Source organism: Crocodylus siamensis, chromosome 1, assembly GCF_052110815.1.
Source record: "Crocodylus siamensis isolate JL-2025a chromosome 1, ASM5211081v1, whole genome shotgun sequence".
Taxonomy (NCBI): domain Eukaryota; kingdom Metazoa; phylum Chordata; order Crocodylia; family Crocodylidae; genus Crocodylus; species Crocodylus siamensis.
The window spans coordinates 364424774-364445239 of record NC_143395.1 but is presented as its reverse complement, the minus strand read 5'-3'; the positions used below and the strand labels follow the sequence as shown (position 1 = coordinate 364445239).

The window sequence follows — 20466 nt, the reverse complement described above, 5'->3', positions numbered from 1 at the left end:
TGTCAAATTAGTTTCAGTCATTTTTAAACTGGTTTATGTGCACTGAACTTCTGTTCTGTTACAGGTTTAAACCAGTTTCTAATCACTTATACTGGCTTATGTGCAATGTCTGTCCCTAGCCCTAGAAGGCATCCAAGCGTACTTTGGTGTCTGCCCAAGTAGTGGACTCCTGTGTTATGACAATGGTTACAAAAGGCAGTTTGAATTTATTACATGTTGAACTATTTTAAACCTTGCATTGTAACTTGCAAATGATCTGGTAAAAGGTCTCAAGTGTTAGTTCCTCATACAGAACAAGTCTGTCTAGTTTTGAAAACATACAACAGGTGTGCTGCAGAAAATTTGTATTAATGTAATTGTGCCTTGGGCTGAAAAAGGTCGGGAAACACTGCCATTGGGGATGGTCCTGTTTTGAGCAGGGAGTTGGACTAGATGACTTCCTGGGGTCCCTTCCCACCCTAGTTTTCTATGATTCTATGTTAACTCTTTGGAGGCCATATGGCAGTTGGACAGCTCTGGTATGTACAAATCAGTTACTTAAAAGTACAAGTAGTTTAATTAGTGCTTGCAGTTGCATTTTGATCCCCCAAAGCAGGTGACTCTACAGCTGTACAGGAAATAGTTTTCACGTCGCACAAAAATTTAAGCCGTTACAAATAATTCCCATCCTGAACTGGGACAAAAACTTGAAACCTTCTATGTTTTTTGCAAACTGATAATCTTAAAAAAAAAAATTGGCTTGGGTCAAGTCAGACTGGTTGCAATTATATATACCTGATAATTTAGAAGTGTGTTAATTTAATTTTCACCTATTCAATTTAAAATAAAAACAAAAAACCTTTTTTTGGTTATAATTTCAAAATACAAGTAATTTCCCCTCCTTTTCCTTCCTCCCCCCAAAAAGAAAAAGTCAGAAACACAGGAAGAGACGCATTATGCTGATGAGTTCACGCTTCAAATAGACAAGACAGAAAAAAGAATGGAGTACAACAGGCAAACAAAGTTCCACAACTGGCCTGTAGTTACCACAGATACCTTTAGTACAGGAGTAGGCAAATACAGCCTGGGGGCCAGATCTGGCCTACCAGGCCATTCTATCTAGCCCACAGGCCCCTAAAAATGTAGAAAATTTAATGTTTATTTGCTCCTGGCTGCCTGTCAAAGATGACAAGAGCTAGGGGCAGTAGGACCCAAGGAAAGCCAGCAGTAGGACCCAGCAGCAAGGCCCCCCCAACCCTGCCCCCCCATCCAGAAGCCCCTGCCTAGCAGAGGCTTCTGGCCTGGGACCGTGGGGCTGTTCCTACAGAATTTTGCAACACCATATCAGTTAAAAGTAAATAATAATAAATCAGTTGCTATTACATGACAAAACTATACAGAATTCCCAGTATCAGTCTCTTCAAAAATCGTAATGGAAGGTATTAAGCGCTTATGGCTGATATACATAAGAAAATTAATCCAAATTAAGGTAAAGTAAACATTTTAAGTAGAATAGTTATTCTTACTTAATTGCATTTGTGGGTGCACATACTCTGGGATGTGCTATACACTGAATTATTATAAGGCCCTCACTTGCAAAGAGGATTCAGCTATTTGAAAATGTGCTCTTATTTAAGAATATGAGTATTTAATTGGAAATTAACTGGAATGTTGTAGATCAGGAATACATACTCTAGAATCATAGGTGCATCTAGGATTTTGAAAAGAAGGGTGCAGACTGTATGGTCCATTAACTGGGGATCCTGGTTTTCTCTGATAAAAAACTAAACAATTTTCAGTCTAAAAATAGTAACCCCAAATCCACACTTTTATATGATTAAAATGAAACACCACTTAATGCATCTTACACAAAATGTATATTGTGTTCTATGTGATAATCAGGGAACCTGTTTTTTTCTGACAAAACCCCCCCCAAAAAACCCAATTTGCGGTTTGAAAAAAGCAATCCAAAACCCACATTTTTCCATGATAAAAATGAAACACCACTATGTTTTACTACGTGGTGTTTCATTTTAATCATGGAAAAATGTGGATTTTGGGTTACTTCTTTTAAACTGAAAATTGGGTATTATTTTTATCACAGAAAACCAGGATCCCTGATTATCACATATATCACAACATACATTTTTTCCAGTTAAAAAGAACCTAAAAGCTTTACTAATATGCTATGGGCCTAGAACTGTATCATTCATCTTAAGATTGAAGCAAAAACAAATATAACTTCATTGGAATGTATATTCATTTCCTAGATATATGTATAGCATACATTAAAGTATTAAAAATACAACAAACTGGTCAAAAATAATCAAAATATGTTTGATTGAAAAATAATCAAAATTTGTTTAGTCCTCGTCACTAGAATTAAATATACATCTCTCTCAGAAGCATAAAACAAAACAAAGCCTTCTTGAGCATCTTGACAGTGCATCCAATGCTTCAGTGAAAGTTATTTCCTCACCTGAGTTAACATTCACCTGAGATCATGTTTCTACACCTGAGTGTAAAGTTTTCAGCTAGAGTTAAAATAGCCTGAAGAGCTGTGAAATAGGAGCTACATTACTAGGACTAGTTAACACAGAATTGCAGAAGAAAGAATAGCTTGATTAATGGCATATTAAGACCATTAAAAAGGGACAGGGTTATTAACACCTGTGGAATGAAGAGTCTGGAAGGAATCAGGTAGGTTCTGAGTACTCTGAGGTCTCTCTTCATAAGCATTGGCCTTTGGGCAATAGGGAGCAGGGAGGAGGCACAGTCTGTTTTTTGGACGGTGTGTCTTTTGCCAAAGTAGTTTTGTCTGTTCTTTTGCAAATAATGTGCACTTTTTCAGAATGTACGTACTACCTGCAGCAAAGAACTGGGCAAAGTATGCATACCAAATAAAGAAAGAAACTACTCCATTCCCCTACCTGGTCAGCAGGACTTCTCTTCTCAGACAGCATGGATATGTCTATACCATATCCAGGCTGTGCCTGAGAGCCCTGCTATGGAAGATACTCTGCTCACTCATTCCACTCTGCACACACCAAATGCCAGAAAAATATAATAGAGACACCTTTAGATGGATACAAGGCATACTGCAAGCCCAAGACTGACAGCAAGCACTGGGCACATGTTAAACAGTGACTATGTTACATTTTTCTGTCTGTAGCACACATGGAGTAGATGTGCCATACTTCACTGTAGTTTGTTTTCCTAGCTGAGATATAATCTGCAAGTACATCAGCCATCTCCTCACCAACAGCCACATAAGAGAGTTTCCAGTGCCCTTCACCTGTAAGACTCTGAGTGGGCTGAATATTAATTTAGCCTGCTTCATAACCAACTTCTACACACCTTTGGGGCTTGCTTTAAGGAGACCATGTATACTTTCTGCTGATTCAAGCCCACCAATTGCCAACATTTGGCTCCACAGATGCATACACTAAGTGAGGATGGAAATAGTTAAAAGCAGCAACTCTGTACTGGGGCTGGATTAAATTGTAAGGTGACACAGGAAGGGTATCAATTTTTATCCTTGGCTTCCTTCAGTATCTTGACTCTCCAAATCACGGGGTGCCAAGGCAATTTGACAGCACAATGTGAAGGGCCAAAAGCCATGCTGGTTCAAGTGTCAGTGCACTTCTGGAAGTGCTGTGGCCAGCAGACCTCATATCAATCACATAAAAATGAAGGGAGACATTCACAGTAAGGGTAGAGCAAAGAGAGGAAGAAAGGATTGGAAAGAGACAATGTAGGGGGAAATCAAGGCAAGAGGAGAAAATTACAGAAGAGCATTGAGAACAATCAAACTTCAGGCTACTCTGAAATTACTAAAAACAAACAAACAAAAAACCTTAAATGATTTTAGCCACTTCCAACTTTAAAAAAATGACTGTATATTGAAAATGTCAATATTGTATTCCATGTGAATGAGGTTACAATCAAACTATGAACTTCAGAGGAACTGGGTTTCTAATGAAAGCAGAGGCACAGACAGCATAAGTGCAGCTGCAGGGTTTAGAGTATACCTTGAGACTCAGTCCAGTTTTTTGATGCATCAGGCAATAGAAAACTGCATTTTTGGCCCTGTCCATCAACTCGTCCTCTTCATCCCGCTTAGTTAATGTAGTCTCGTACCCAATTCCCTGGACATACACATCATCATCATCAAGAGCACATGGTTCTACAATTAAAAATGTACATAGTGAAAATTTAAGCATTATAACATTACTTTAGAAGAAAGTAAAGATTGAGGTTAGGAAAAAAACCCTGTATATCATGTATGTATGCATGTTTATCACGAATGTTACTCATCAATCATAGGTCAACTTTACTCAGGCAAAATTCCCCATGGACAAACTAGTAACTCAGGAAGGTCTAGGTAAAGACTACAGGATTTGGCTGTCTAAAAGCACTTAAATTAATTCAAACCTTGTTTCCATCCCTCCGCCCCTTCCAGGGACAGCAGAAGTGTTTGCACATTAGATAAAATGCAGGCAAGCTAAGTAGTATGGGTTGGATGAATGGACTGTAAGGTAGATAGAAAACTGGCTGGATCACTGGGCTCAAAGAACAGTAGTCAAAGGCTTGATGTCTAGTTGGCAGCTGGAATCAAGTGGAGTGCCCAAGGGGTTGGTCCTGGGGCCTGTCTTCTTCAATATCTTCATCAGTGACCTGGAAGCTGGGTGCATCCTCCAACTTGCACGTTTGCAGATGGCACCAAACTGGAGAGCATAGTAGATACACTGGACAGTAGGTTTGAGATGCAGAGAAACCTAGACAAATTAAAGGACTGGACCAAAAGAAATCTCATGAGACTCAAGTCCTGCACTTAGGACTGAAAAATCCCATGCACCAGTCCTTAATGGGGACTGACTGGCTAAGCAGCAGCTCTGCAGAAAAGGACCTGGGGGCTACAGTGAATAAACTGAATATGAGCCAACAGTGTGCCCTTGTTGCCAAGAAAGCTAAAGGAATACTGTGCTGCATTGGTAGGTGTGTTGCTACCAGATAGAGTGAAGTGATTATTCCTCTCTATTTTGCACTTGTGAAGCCCCACCTGGATTGTTGTGTCCAGTTCAGGGCCTCTCACCACAGAGGGAGAGACTCTGGTGGAGGGCAACAAAAATGGTTCAGGGGCTGGGACACATGACTTCAGAGGAGAGACTGAAGGAACTGGGCTTAGTCTGGAGAAGAAAAGATAGAGGGAATTGAATAGCAGCCTTCAGCTACATGAAGGATGAGTCCGAAGAGGATGGAGTTAGAGTCTTCAGTAGTGGCAGATGACAGAAAAAGGAGCAATGGTCTCAAGTTGCAGCACTGGAAATTTAGGTTAGATATGAGGAAAAACCTCTCATGATGAGGGTAGTAAAGCACTAGAACAGGCAGCTCAAAGAGGAGGTGGAGTTTTTTTAAAACCCAGCTAGACAAAGCCTTGGCTGGGATGATCTACTTGAGGATGGTTCTGCTTTGAGCAGGGGGTTGGACTAGATGACCTCCTGAGGTCCCTTCTAACCCTAATTTTCTATTATCTAACAGGGCCTGAACAACATCATTTTGAGGAGAATTTTTAAAAAATGTGGTGTCTTTTGTTCAGGACCACAAGTATTTTTAACTCACAATAAGTGATACTAACAAGATGGAAGATTTTGATTGTATTTGGATAAATTATTGACGGCCAACTTTTCCAAGTGCTTGAATTAATGGATATCTAACCTGTAACACAAAGTGAATGTCAGGCTTCGTTACAAAGAAGATTGCCACAGTGGTTTTTTGTATGCTTGTTTGTTTTATTGTTAACAGGTACTGTGGCTCAAATCCAATCTTCGTTCATTAATGTAAAACCCAGGAATCCAAAAGTCTTGGAAAGTGTGTTTAGGAGCAATTTAGCTGTAAATATTGCTGCAGGCACTCCAAGGAGATATGAACTTAACATTTTTGGTTACGTTTTAACTGATTGTGTAATTATACATTTATGTTTCTGGCTAATGAAATAGCATCCAGCAGCTAAAAATGATCCTTTTTGCTCCCCTTCTAAATAGAGCAGATAGTATTAGGGACTTACAGCATTTACCCAAATCCAAGATTACTCTAAATTTAAGGCAACCCCCAAATAATTAGATTCTATATATCCATAATTATAAATAAATAAATATAAATTTGCTATAATTTTCCATATACAAAATCTAATTATTGGAGGGTCATCTTAAATTTGTCTCCCCCACAGCTTTAGTGGGGAAAGTGGCCATTCAGGGTGAAGGGCCAGACCCCTACACCTTACCCCGCTGCCTGCTCCCCCCTTACTCTTGGATTTGAGTAAATACAGTAATAGCAGGACTGCTCTTCATCTCTTAGTTTATCCCAGTGTGTACACATGCCTGCACACATTTATTTCATAAATGCAGTGTATTCATCTTACCCTTCTCTTCTGAGAACATTTTCCCTCTCTTTTCATGAGCATGAAATGTGAAGTTGTCTGTAACAGATGCGTTTCCTTCATCTTCTAAAGTGTGTTCTAGCGAGCTGGCTTTCTTCGTTTTTTCTGCCAAAGCTATTTCTGAAAAAAGGTTGAGGATGGTGTAGTAAGAGGTTTTGTTCACATACATGAGAAACATATTAACCTAGAAAGATCGATGAGAATCAGACCAAATCTCATTAAACTATTTCCCCTATACATTACTTTGACACTGTAAAAGGACCTTAAAGAAGTGTTCATTTTTAAGAACCCTTGGGATCTTAGGGCCAGATCCTGTTCCACTCATTAGATGCCTACACAGTCTTGGGGACCTACATGTGATCCTATTCCACTCTGCTTAAATTCCTGGACAAATGTTAACATGCCTACTCTTGAACATGTCACCATGCTAGCCTTAAAATGAAAAGCAGCACCCACATGGAAGATACACTTACGTTTTGCATTAACAATTTTTCAGACTTCAGCAGATTGGAATAAGATTTCCTTAAGAAGCCTAGCTTCACTTAGACACCTAATAGGTGGAATAGGATCTGGCCCTCAGTATAAACAAAAGGAAAAAAATCATGGAACTGAATTTCTTAATTTATCATAAACAAGGATTTTGTAGTCTATGGAAGAGACACATGAACTACTTTCACAGCGATGTGGTTTGCGTATTTTGAGAGGTCAAGTTCATAGACTATGTATCCCACCCATGAAAATAAACAAGGAATTAGTTCACTAGCCACACATGTGCCACTCTTCAGTTTCTTCTCTAACCTGCAACTACCTCCTTTCTACCAACCAAAATCAACTCATCTCTAGGTATATTCTGAGCAACCAAGGTGCAGCTTCAATACCAATCACATTTAACAGTTGTGTGGTCACATGCTTACTATAGGGTTGTGTGGTTTTTACATTTGGTTTTGATATTGGTTGGCTAATTGATATAAATTATCAGACTTCTAGGAAATTAAAGACCATCACCAACAAATTAATTTGCCTATTCAAATAACATTTCCTGGTCATTTTAGAAGCATTTAAAGAAAACAACACAACACATGAATGATATTTCCCCTACCTTTCTCCCCTCCTTGCAAAAATAAAAAAATATGTTTGCTACATTTTAAGTCACAACATGCCAAAAAACACAACACTGGATAATCTAGTCGTTCCTTGAATCAGGCCAAATACTTATATGTTTATTAGCAAACAAAATGAGCATTTAGTGATAGTTAAAACTTGAGTTTATAATGCAAAACCTTAATAGGGATACCGGTTGTAGCTGTATGTGTCTACAGGCAAAAGGAATCAGAACTCATGGCATAGGTGAGTGCATTGTTAAGGTTTTATCTTTTATTAGACCAACTTCATATTTGCAAAAAAAAAAAAAACTTATTTGCAAGCTTTTGGGTGCACACACCCTTCTTCAGGCATATTTTGGAAATATCCAGTTGACCTAATAAAAGAAATCACTGAAGACAACCAATCAGTAGGCATATGAAAACAAAAGTGAAGTCTGCCATTTTGCAACTGTACTGAATCAATGACTTCCAGAGCTAAAAGGTACAAATCTCTGTAGTTCGTGCTGAAGAGCCAAACTTTCAAGCTGAGAGTTATCACAGACTCACAATCTCTCTGGATTGGCCACAAAGAGAAAACACAGAACAACCCAGGTGTGGCTGTTTATAAGTGTATAAGGGGTGTACATCAGGATCTGGGAGAACGTCTGTTCATCAGAGCGCCCCAACGAAAAACAAATACCAACAGTCATAAAATCCTCCAAGACCATTTTAGTTTGGACATAAGGAAAAAGTTTTTTACTGTCCACCCCAAGACCTAGAATAGACTCCCTCCAGAAGTGGTGCAGGCACCTACTCTGGACTCATTCAAGAAATGTTTGGATCTTATCTTGCTGGGATCCTTTGACCCCAGCTGACTTCCTGCCCCTGGGGCAGGGGGCTGGACTTGATGATCTTCTAGGTCCTTTCCAGCCCTAACATCTATGACATTTTTGAAAAGATTGAAATATGAAAGGCATATTTTTGCAACTCATGCACTAGTTTACAAATTAAAATAGTTCTTGTACTTAAAAAAAAATCTAAAAAATGGTCTTTCCATTGTGTGGTTCATTAGTATTTGAGCTACAGTAGTAAGTGGACACTTATTTGTAGACCCACAAGATTCTCACTGTATTAATTCAGCTTCATTAAACCCCCATGACGGAAAAAAGAAAGAAAAAAAAAATCAAATGGCACTCAAAGTTCACATTCTATACTTTTTTGCTATTTCAGTTATACTTCGACAAAAGAAAAGTTTAGACTTCCTGTAAAAACTGAATGTGTTACACAAATAAACTATCTGGCAGTTGTTAACCATCAAGGACATGCATGCTGAGAGGTAAGTATTCCTATGAGTGATCTCTTTTATTGGACCAACTGTATGGTTGTTACAGACATAAACAAGCTTTCAGGTATTACAGTAGCCTTCCTCCTGTATTTTGTAGCTTTGAGGTGATGTTGCCATGATGGTCCAGGAGATGCAAGAGGCAAGAATTCTTGTGGGTGTTATATTTTATTGGGTCAAATGTATAGCTGGAACAGACGTTCCTCAGTCCCGAAGGAAGGATACTGTGATACCCAAAAGCTTCTCTATGTCTATACCAATCATAGGGTTGGTTCCAATAAAAGATACCACACACAAGAATTCTTGCCTCTCACATATCTCCTGGACCATCATGGTAACAATATCTCCTCAACATTATTGATGATTGATGACTACTACAATCAGTATCTTTTCCTGAAGAACCAAGAGAGAAGAGCATGGATGCTCTTCTACATGAAGATGGACAAGAGGAAGATTGACTGGGAGCCTGTCACGGGGTCACGTAGGTGCCCTGTGACTGGGATTGATATTGACAGAGCTGCCAATCACCAGGGCAGCTCAGGTGCTGGTTGCCAGGGAGACCAGGTGGGTCAGGTGGTCAGAAGGGGGCAGGGCCGGACCTTTATAAACAGCCCAGGCCGGAGCCTGACCAGCAGTTCCCTTCTGGCAGGAGCAGGAGCAGGAGCAGGAGCAGGAGCAGGAGCAGGAGCAGGAGCAGGAGCAGGAGCAGGAGCTCTGCGGCTGAGCTGAGCAGCCTGAGTTGGTAGTTGCAGCCTTACCATGCTGACTGGCTGCGATGATGCCAGGGATGAGAAAACCCTGAAAGGAGGTATGGTGCAAGCTCTACAGGGGCTTGGAGTTTGCCTTACAAGCAGGGAGGCTCTATGGTGTTTGTGTTATAGCCAGTTGGCTCAGGTTTCAGTTATGGTTAACCGGAGGACCGGGTGAGGCTGTAGGGGTGAGAGGAGGCCTCACGGGAGCTCTCCAGCAGCTTTGGGGTTCCCGGTGCCCAGCAGGGGCACAGTGCCAGTGGGGCACAACTGTTTGCGCCGGAGTGGCGCAGTGTACGGGGTTTGGACCCCAGCCCGTAAGGGTGGTGTTTTGCCCAGTGGGGCAAAGGACCCAGAGAAGGGTCAAGGGGCCAGGTACGGCTGCAGCCACCTGAGCCCCAAGCGCGAGGAGCAAAGGGGGCAATGGCCGTGGAGAGCGCGGCATAGGCCCCAGAAGGGCGGTGAGCGCATGCGAAGAGCATGGCGTAGGCCCAGAAGGGGGGCAACAGCTGCGGAGAGCGTGACAGAGACCCCAAGAGGGGCGAGAGGCACTAGAGGCGCAGCAAAAGACCCCGAGAGGGGTGGGAAAGCCCAGAGGTGGGCAAAAGGCCCTGAGGGGGTGAGGTGTTGAAAGAGTACCTGGGCGAGGCAAGCCCAGGGGTGCCAGGCTAGGGGCGCTGGTGGGGAGACGGGCCCAGAGGCGCCAGACAGGGCATAGGGACACAAGGACCAGATATCGTCCACAAACAGCTGCGAGGCTTGGGGCGTGCTAAAGGGGAGGTTTGGAGGCACGCATAGCCCTTAAGGCAGGGGTGCACAGAGGTACCCCATATAGAGTAGGGGCAGGAACATACGTACCGTTCACCAGGGGGATAAAGGCAGCCTCCCATCTAAAATTATTTATCATCAAAGTCGTGGCGGGCGAGAATCCGAGGGTGCTGAGTCCACCTTGAGTGACAGTAGGGGGCGCTAGGGAGTTCACGGCCGCTCCTAGGCCCCACTCCCTCACAGAGCCCCACCCACAGGATGCTTAGAAGATGGTCGTCTCGGGTCCCAAGACATGCAGTACCAGGGTCATTCCTCCCTTGGAAGTAAGCAACAGGTATGCACCTCTCACACCACCAGCAGAAACACCAGCTCTGGATGAGGGGAGGCAGCTAGCTGCCACCTCTAAGAAGAGATGCAGGGTGGTCGTGATGGGCAACTCCCTACTGAGAGGGACAGAGGGAGTGATCTGCCGCCCTGACCCATGAGGCCTCCTGCCTCCCAGGGGCCCATATCCAGGACATGGCAGAGAGGATTCCTAAACTTGTCCAGCCCTCTGACCACTGCACCCCATGCTCCTCATCTATATGGGCATGAATGATATGGCTCGGAGCAATCCTGGCTGGGTCCTCAGTGACTACGGGGCTCTGGGAGCTGGGCTTAAGGGATTGGGGGTGCAGGTAGTTTTCTCCTCCATCCTCCCAGTTGCAGGCCATGGGCCTAGGAGAGACAGATGCATCAAAGAAGTGAACTGAAGGCTCCGGTGATGGTGCTGCTGAAAGGGTTTTGGCTTCCTTGACCACACCACGCACTTCAGAGACAGAGGTCTTTTGGAAAGGGATGGTATCTACCTCATGCCAAAGGGGAAAGCTCTTTTCTCAGCCAGGATGGTGAACCTCCTGGACAGGGCTTTAAACAGATTACTGGGGGTGGGGGACACAGACAATAAGCAGAGCAAGCCCAGGGGTCAACAAACAAACAACCATTACAACATGAGATGACAGGAAGGACACTGAGGAAATGGAGCTGAGGTAATGAAGCTCCCTCAACGTAACAGGAAACCAAAGACCTCCAGAGAAGGGCTCAAATGCTAGGAGCATGGGGAAAACACACAAGGAACTGGCCCTCCTACTTTTCACCAGGGACTATGATATCGTAGGGATAATAGAAATCTGGTGGAACTCTACCCACAATTGGACCATAGCTATAGAGGGCTACACCCTGCACAGGAAGGATCACATAGGGAAAAGGGGTGTAGTTCCATATGTAAAGGAGCAGTACACCTCCTTGGAAGCTGAAACTGGTAGTAAGGAAGGGCAACCTGAGACCCTCTGGGTCAAAGTATGGGTGGGGGGAACGTAGCAAAAGGGACCTAACTGTAGGAATATATTACAGATCTCCAAATCAAGATGAGGAGATAGATCTGGAATTCTCCAGAGAACTGGAAGAGGCTGCAAGAGCATGGGATATGGTTGTCTGGGTAGTTAAAGTTGCCCACGACATCTCCTGGGAAGAACACTCAGCCAGATCTGACAGGTCGCATAGATTCCTGACTTCTGTCAACGAGCTCTACCTATCTCAGCAAGTATTTGGGCTAACCAGAGGAAATATCCTCCTAGATTTAGTTCTGGCCAAGGGGGATGACCTGATGAGTGATCTGACAATAAAGGGTAACCTAGGCAACAATGACCACAACACTATCACTTGCACTATCCAGCAGGGAAATCTGAGAGTAAGGTGCAGATTTCTGACTTTAAAAAAAAACTGACTTCAGTAAGCTAAGGGCTTTAGTGAGTAATGTCCTACAGGATCATGAACTGCAGGGAAAGAGTATGGAAAAAGAGTGGTTGTTTCTCAAGGATATGTTCCTCGGTGCACAGAAGTTGTTCATACCTGTATGCAAAAAAGGCGGCACAGGGGCTGGGAGGCCATCTTGGCTCAATAGGGAAGTCTCAGATCTTCTGAAAAAGAAAAGGGAGGCTTACCAACGATGGAAGCCAGGAATAGGTCCAAAGGAGAACTACATAAGATTGGCCCGCACCTGTAGGGCACAGATTAGAAAAGCAAAGGTGGTGACTGAATTCAGGTTAGCAACTGAAAACAAGGACAATAAGAAGTCCTTCTATAAATACGTAGGTAACAGGAAGAAAGCTAGTGAAAATGTGGGGCCACTGCTCAATGCATCTGGACATCTGATTACTGACACCAAAGAGAAAACTGAACTCCTGAATGAGTACTTCGCATCTGTATTCCACCAGTCTAAGAGTGATACCCTGATGAATGCAAATGTGACACAGAATAGTCACAGTAGGGACTGTCACCTAACAACAGTCAGTGTAAAGCTGGTGAAAGAACAGCCAGAGAGGCTGGATATCTATAAGTCACCTGGACCGAATGAACTCCATCTGAGGGTGCTGAATGAACTAGCCAAAGTAAGCGCAGGACTGCTGGCGAACCGCTCTGAGAATTTGTGGTGTTCATGAGGGGTCCCAAAAGACTGGAAGAGTGCCAATGTTGTGCCCATCTTCAAAAAGGGGAGGCGAGAGGACCCAGGGAACTACAAGCCAATCAGCTTGATCTCAATCCCAGGAAAAATCCTCAAAAAAATTCTCAATTTCTCCCACTCTACTTGGTATTGCTGAGGCTGCAGCTGAAGTACTGTGCCCAGTTCTGGGCACCACACTTCAAGAAGCATGTGGAGAAGCTTGAGAGAGTCCAGAGAAGAGCCACTTGTATGATTAGAGGCCTGAAGAGCAAGCCATACAAGGAAAGGCTGACAGTTATGAGACTGTTCAGCCTAGAAAAGAGAAGACTTTGTGTGGATTTGGTGGCAGCTTACAAATATATCAGGGGAGAGCATCAGGGGCTAGGTGAACAACTATTCACCAAAGCAACCCAGGGGAAAACCAGGAGCAACAGTCAGAAACTCCTAGAATAAGGTTTCAGACTGGATATAAGGAAAAACTTCTTTATGGTTCGTATAACCAGACTCTAGAATAGACTTCCAGGCACCTACCCTGGAGATCTTCAAAAGCAGACTGGATGCACACATTGCTGGGCTTATTTGACCCCCACAGTCTTTCCTGTTCAGAGCAGGGGGGGCTGGACCTGATGATCTCATGAGGTCCCTTCCAGTCCTAAACTTCTGTGAATCTGGAGCCAATGGGGGCAGCTCACCATTGTTTATCATCTTTTGTTGCTGCTTACACCAATGCAAAGTTGCTGCAAAAACAAATTAGAGCAAAATAGAATAGTAGTTTATGTTCACTTTGCCCTCTTTTAAACTCATACACAAGATGCAGGACAACTATGAACTGAATCTAAAATTGCTTTGCACAAGTGTTAGGATCACCTTTCAGGGATTTTGAAGCAGGAACAGAGTCTAGTTTTCAAAGTCTCAAGCAATGGGGCTTTTAACCTTAAAATCATAGAAAGTAAGATTGGAAGCGACCCCAGAAGGTCAGATAGTTCAACCCCCTGCTCAAAGCAGCTAAGACTTTGTGTAGCTGGGTATTAAAAGCCCCCAAGGATGGAGATTCCACAACCTCACTGGGAAGCCTATCCTAGTGTTTTACTATCTGCCTCATGAGAGTTTTTCTCTAATATCTAACCTAAACTTCCTGTGCTGCAACTTAAGGCCATTGCTCCTTGTTCTGTCATGTGTCACCATTGAGAACAGTCTAGCTCCATCATCTCTGGAACCACCCTTCAGGTAGTTGAAGGCTGCTATTCAATCCCCTCTCAGTCTTCTCTTCTCCAAACTAAATAAATCCAGTTCCTTTGGCATCTCCTTGCCCTCCACTCAACTCTTTCCAACTTGCCCACATCCTTTCTGTAGTGGGAGGCCCAAAACTGGACACAGTACTCCAGGTGTGGTCTCACCAGCGCCAAATAGAGGGAAATAATCACTTCCCGCAGTCTGCTGGCAATGCTCCTACTAATGCAGCCCAGTATGCCATTAGTCTTCTTGGCAACAAGGGCACACTGTTGGCTAATATTTAGTTTACTGTCCACTATAACCCACAGGTCCTTTTTTGCAGAGCTGCTGCTTAGCCAGTTGGTCCTCAGCCTGCATGGGTGCATGGGACTGTTCCGTCCTAAGTGCAGAATTTTACACTTCTCCTTATTGAACCTCATGAGATTTCTTTTGGACCAATCCTCCAATTTATCTCAGAATTATAGCCCTACTCTCCAGTGTATCTACTCCCCTCAGATGGGTGTCATCTGCAAACGTGCAGGATGGAGGGTGCACTTCATCCCATCTTCCTGGTCACTGATGAAGAGGGATCCTGGTTTTCTCTGATTAAAAAAAATCCCTGATTTTTGGATTTAAAAATGTAATCCAAAATCCACATTTTTCCATGATTAAAATGAAACACCACTATATATCTATCTATTAGTGGCATTTCATTTTAATCATGGACAAATGTGGATTTTGGGTTACTTTTTTAAAATCTGAAAATTGGTTTGCTAGGTTGGTTTGTTTTTTTTTTAATCAGAGAAAACCAGGATCCCTGTTGAGGAATTTATTAAACAAAACAGGCTCCAGAACCACCCCCGTGGGGCACTCAACTTGATACTGGCTGCCAGCTAGACACTGAGCCATTGATTACTATCATTTGAACCTGACGATCCAGCCAGTTTTTTTTATCCACCTTACAGTCCATTCATCTGGCATTCCTTAGCTTGCTTCCAAGAATGTAGTGGGAGACTGTATCAACAGTCTTGCTAAAGTCAAGGTATACCACGTCCACTGCTCTCCCCGCATCCACAGAGCCAGTCATCTCATCATAGAAGGCAATCAGTGTCAGGCATGACTTGCCCTTGGTGAATCCATGCTGACTGCTCCTAATAACCACCTTCTCCTCCAAGTGATTAGAAATGGATTCCTGGAGGACTTGCTCCATGATTTTTCTGTGGACTACAGTGAGGAACTCTGTAGTTCCCCAGATACTCCTTCTTCCCTTTCTTAAAGATGGGCACTATATTCACCCTCTTCCAATCATCTTGGATCTCTACCAATCACCATGGGCGTTCAAAGTTAATGGCCAGTAACTCTGCAATGACAACTCCCACAGCACTCTCAGGTGCACCATGTCCAGCCCTATGGACTTGTACATGTCCATCTTTTCTAAATAGGCCCTAACCTGTTCTTTCACCAGTATTGGTTACTCACCTCCTCTCTAAACTGTGCTGCCAGGTGCAGTAGTCTGGTAGCTGACTTTGCCTATGAAGACTGAGATGAAAAAAGCATTAAGTACTTCAGCCTTTTCCACATTATCTGCCACTAAGTTGCTTCCCGCGTTCAGTAAGGGCTCCACACTTTCTGTGATCTTCCTTTTGTTGCTGACATACCTGTAGAAACCCTTGCTACCCTTCATGTCCCCTTCTAACTGTAACTCCAGCTGTGCTTTGGCCTTCCTGATTTCATCCCACATGCTTGTGCCATACTCTTATACTCCTCCCTAGTCATCCGTCAAGTTTCCATTTTTTGTAAGCTTCTTTTTTGTGTTTTAGTTCACCCAAGCTTGTCTTCTGCCATACTTGCTAGTCTTTTTGGGCATCAGGATGATTTGTTCCTCCATAAGGTTTAAAATACAACCAGCTCTCCTGGACTCCTTTCCCCCTCAGGCTGGACTCCCAGGGGATCCTACCCATCAGTTCCCTGAGTGAGTCGAAGTCTGCTTTTCTCATGTCCAGGGGCCTTACTCTGCTTCTCTCCTTCCTTCCTTTCCTCAAGATCCTGAAGTCAATCATTTTATGGTCACTGCTGCCCAAGTTGCTTGGGCACTTCTACATTCCCCACCAATTCTTGCCTGTTTGTGAGCAGCAGGTCAAGAAGAGCATGGCTCCAACACTTGTACCTGGAAGTTGTTTCCAACACTTTCCAAAAACTTTCTCAACTGCCCGTGCACTGCTGTATTGCCCTCCCAGCAGATGTCAGGGTGATTGAAGTCCCCCCATAAGAACCAGCACCTTTGATTGGAAAATTTCTGCTAGCTGTTTGAAGAAAAACTCATTCACCTCATCCTCCTGGTCCGGTGGTCTTTAGCAGACTCCCACCATCCCATCACCATTGTTGCTCTCTCCTCTAACCTGAACCCAGAGACTCTCAATAGGCCTGTCTCCAGTTTCATACTGGACCTGTGAACAATCATACAGCTCTATTACACAAGGCGCAACTCTTCCTCCTTTCATCCTGTTTATCCCTCCTGAACAGTTTATACCCATCCTTGTCACTCTTGTCATGTGAGCTATCCCACCAAGTCTATTATTCCAGTCACCTCATAGGTCCGTGACTGTGTGAGGATTTCCAATTCTTCCTGCTTGTTTCCCAGGCTCTGTGGATTCATGTACAGACACCTGAGGTAACCAGCTGATCATTCTACTTTCTCAGGTCCCCTGTTGCCCTCCCCTGCTTGTGCTTCCTTCAGGTAATCCACTTCCCCATTTACTTCTGGGCTTTTGTCTCCATCTCCCAGCAGACCTAGTTTAAATCCTTCCTCACCAGGTTAGCAAGCCTGTCTGTGAAGATGCTCTCTTCATCAGGTGGATACCATCTCTTCCTAGCAGTCCTTCTCAGAACAGCATCTCACTGTCAAAGAAGCCAAAACCGTGACACCATCTGTGCAGCCATGCATAGATCTGCAAGATGTCTCTGCCCCTGCTTGGGCCCTTCCCCCTGACCAGAAAGATCAAAGAGAGAATCACCTGAGCCTCTGTCCCCTTCACTCCTGCGCCCAGAGCCATGTAGTCACTTTTGAACTGCTTGGGATTGCCTCTGGTAGTATCATTGGTGCCTGCATGGATGAGCAGCACGGGGTAGCAGTAGAAGGGCTGGATAAGTCTCAATAATCTTTCTGTGATATCTTGGATACAGGTTCTGGGCAAACAGCAGACTTCTTGAGACAACTGGTCAGGCTGGTAGATGGATGCCTCCATCCCCCACAGAAGGGAATCTCCAATCACCATCAACCATCACTTCCTCTTAGTAGCTGTGGTCTCAGTCCTCAGTCTCAGTCCTCCCAACCTTGGGGATGCCTAGCCTGCCTCTTCCACTAACAGGACATGCTCCTCCTCCTCTGTTGCTAGGGTTTCATATCTATTCTCTAGGCAAATTGCTGCAGGTGGAGATGAAGACTTCTGCTTGCTGCCAGAGATCACAAGCTTCCAGCCTCCACCTTCTTGGGAGTCCATGTCTTCTTCCTTCCTGGGTGGTCCTTCCTTCACAGTCCTAGGGGTCTCCTCCAGCATCAAATCCATGAAGTCCTTGTGGCAGAGGATGCTTCAGAGCCTTGCCACCTCCTCTTGTAGCTCTCCTGCCTGCTCCCTGAAGGACACCACCAGGAGGCACTGCTCACATTGCAGGCACTCCTCTACCTGGCTGTCACTGAAATGAATCTGCAAGCCATAATCTCCACAGTGCCAAACCACAACCTGGGTGGAAGTCTTTACAGTGAATCGTCCTGCCTGGACAGACACCTCACAGGTGCAAGCAGAAGGAAAGTTGACAGTGGCAGTGGATCTGGCATTGCGACATCTTCCAGCCGTTTCTCTGGGTCTCTTACTCTGCCACCTTTCTCTTCCTGCCCCTCTTTCAAGGCAAACCTTCTTAGCAAACTGCTGCTTCTTGGTTCCCAAATGTTCCCTTTTCTGTTTCCTCTCATCAAGCTTACAGTGAAGGAAGGTGAGAGAGTTTCCTGTAAGATCTCACTGAAGTAACTGTAGCACATACTATTAAATAATGTTCCTGAAGTTACTTAGTTAAAAGTAGACTGAGAGCAGGTTATTTGTTTAAAAGTTAACAGCAAGCAAAGTTAATTTAATTATTATTAGATATAATTATGCATTTTTTACAGTAATAATGAAAAATTCTAGCATATACATGCATGCATCTGTGTGTGTGTGCGCACGTGCGCACGTGCACATATGCACACATATGGTATAATTTTTTCCCCATAGAAGATCTGCTTAGGAAATGCTTTCAGTAAAATATGTACAGACAAAAGATACCAAAATACTTGGCAATATAAAATTTGTTACCTATTTCACTCTGTCTCTGAGGCTTTCTTGATAAAACGAATGGTAAATCAGTGTTACTGGACAGCAACATTGTGCTAATTTCTGTCTGCTTGCTCCTTCTCTCTTCAGAAATTAATCGGCTAGCGAGTTTTTCGCAGTTATAGTGAGAAACAACTGGTTTCATGAATGATGTTTTTGCATGTGAATCATGAGAAGATGACAAGCTTTCCAAGGAAAACTCTGGTAAAACTGAATAAGTAGGATCAACCTTTTGTGAGCCAAGAAATTGCATGGAAGAGGGTCTATAATATTTATTTAATGGGAAGCTAGCAGATCCGCTTGAATTTGAAGTATTACTGAAGTCTCTCAAAATAATGTCATCAGAAGAAAGGTTGAGCACTTTAATCTGGATTGGAATTCGGCTGCTTGAATAAAGACCAGAAGGAGTAATCTCAACTTTTTCAATTGCACTTGTAGTAGTAGCAAGGTCTGGTAAAGAATCATCATGTTCCTGACCTACAATCTCCATATGAGAGGAACCACTGTCTTTCTGTAATGGGAATCTAGCAGACCCATGGTGATCATGTTCAGGAAGAGCCAAATCTCTTGTTAAATTTTGGTCAATTTGTTGTTTATCCTTGGACTGCGACTGGGTTTCACCACAGTGGTCTTGATCAAGTAGGAGGTGTATATCCTTGGGGTGGGACTGGGTTTGACCATGGTGATCTCGATCAAGCAGGAGTTGAGTACCTATGATCTGAAACTGCGCATCTTTGGGATGGGTTTCTGTTCGTCTATGGGAAATCTGATCAAGGAGATGTACATCTTTGGGCTGAGCTTCCTTTTGACCACTGGAATAATTACTGGAAAGAAAATTTTTGTCTTCATCATTTGTGCTTGTTATTGCTTTAGTTCCATGTTGTGTAGGTATCCTGCCTGGTAAACACCAGAGAAAGCAAAGAGGATACATTTTATAAACACGTATACATCAATTTTCATTTTTTTCAAGGGAAAAAAAAAGTGTGAGATTACATCTGGACAGAGCTTCTCCCAAGCTAAGAAAACACAACGTAAGAAAAAAATTACCAATAAACAATATTTAAAAATTAGCCAACTGTAAACTGATGTGCTTACAACTTACCGGCTCATTATGGTCCTGTGGAATAAAACCCAACCTATTATATATGGCCCATGCAAGGCTCTATACCACCTTAACTCCATGAAAGTTCCACTTGGGGAAAAAGGGCTTAGGCAGAAGCAGGCATTCAGGAACTTTTACATCAATAACTAGCATGGAGCATGCTCTGTGCTGGCTTTGAATGGGCTGACCCAGTGGAGGCCAGCTATAATCAACTTCTAAGAGGACACTAGGAAATGGACGGAAAAAAACAATTAAACCCAACTAAAAAGATATATAGGGGAACTTATCCTTTCCAAACATGCACCAGCTGATCCACTGTGGCTATGTTGTTGGTCTGCTTTATCACACACAGTAGTGGCTGTGGACCTCAACCATAAATTATCACCATTTAGTTGGGGATTAATTATCATTGTTTAGCTTCCACTTACTGTAAAATAAAGCAGACAGGACCAGGAAACAGTTACAATAAATCAGTGTAATGTATGGCAAGTCCCCATCTTTGCCTTTTAAATTGGTGTGATTATTTTTTCACCCATACCTTTATTGCCTGACTATAACTTCAGGGACTTGCTTGACCTTACGCATGTACCTGGGTGATTTTGTTTCCTTGTACAGCTGCCTGGCAAGAGCACAGCCTTAATGAGCACATTCAGCAACACAATACCGGCAATACTGATTCTCAAACTGCACATAAGTGCCAAAAACTACAGTTATGCAGCTACGTGTACACCATTTTTGCACATAAAATGAAATGGGATTTATCTTTTAGGGTCTTAAGTTTCCCTTAACTTAAATGGGGAGGGAGGTCATTTCACTCCTTGCAGATAAAACTCTTCCACACTTGATGAAGCACCCAACAGTTATGTCTGCCAAACTGATAAAATTACCATTTCTGGAAAGCTAGATTCTGATCAATGGTTACTTTGCTTTATAAGCATCCATTAAGC

At 43.3% G+C, this 20466-nt stretch overlaps 1 protein-coding gene across 1 annotated transcript in view; it reads right to left on the bottom strand.

The window, feature by feature from the left end:
• Window positions 1–20466, bottom strand: part of LRRC63 (leucine rich repeat containing 63) — a 33671-nt gene that overhangs the window by 7860 nt on the left and 5345 nt on the right. The window contains exons 3-5 of the mRNA XM_090031718.1: window positions 18400–19314; window positions 6401–6538; window positions 4011–4165 (exon numbers count right to left, since the gene is read on the bottom strand). Coding sequence (XP_089887844.1) covers window positions 4011–4165; window positions 6401–6538; window positions 18400–19314 — 1208 coding nt within the window. The remainder of the gene's footprint in view (window positions 1–4010; window positions 4166–6400; window positions 6539–18399; window positions 19315–20466) is intronic.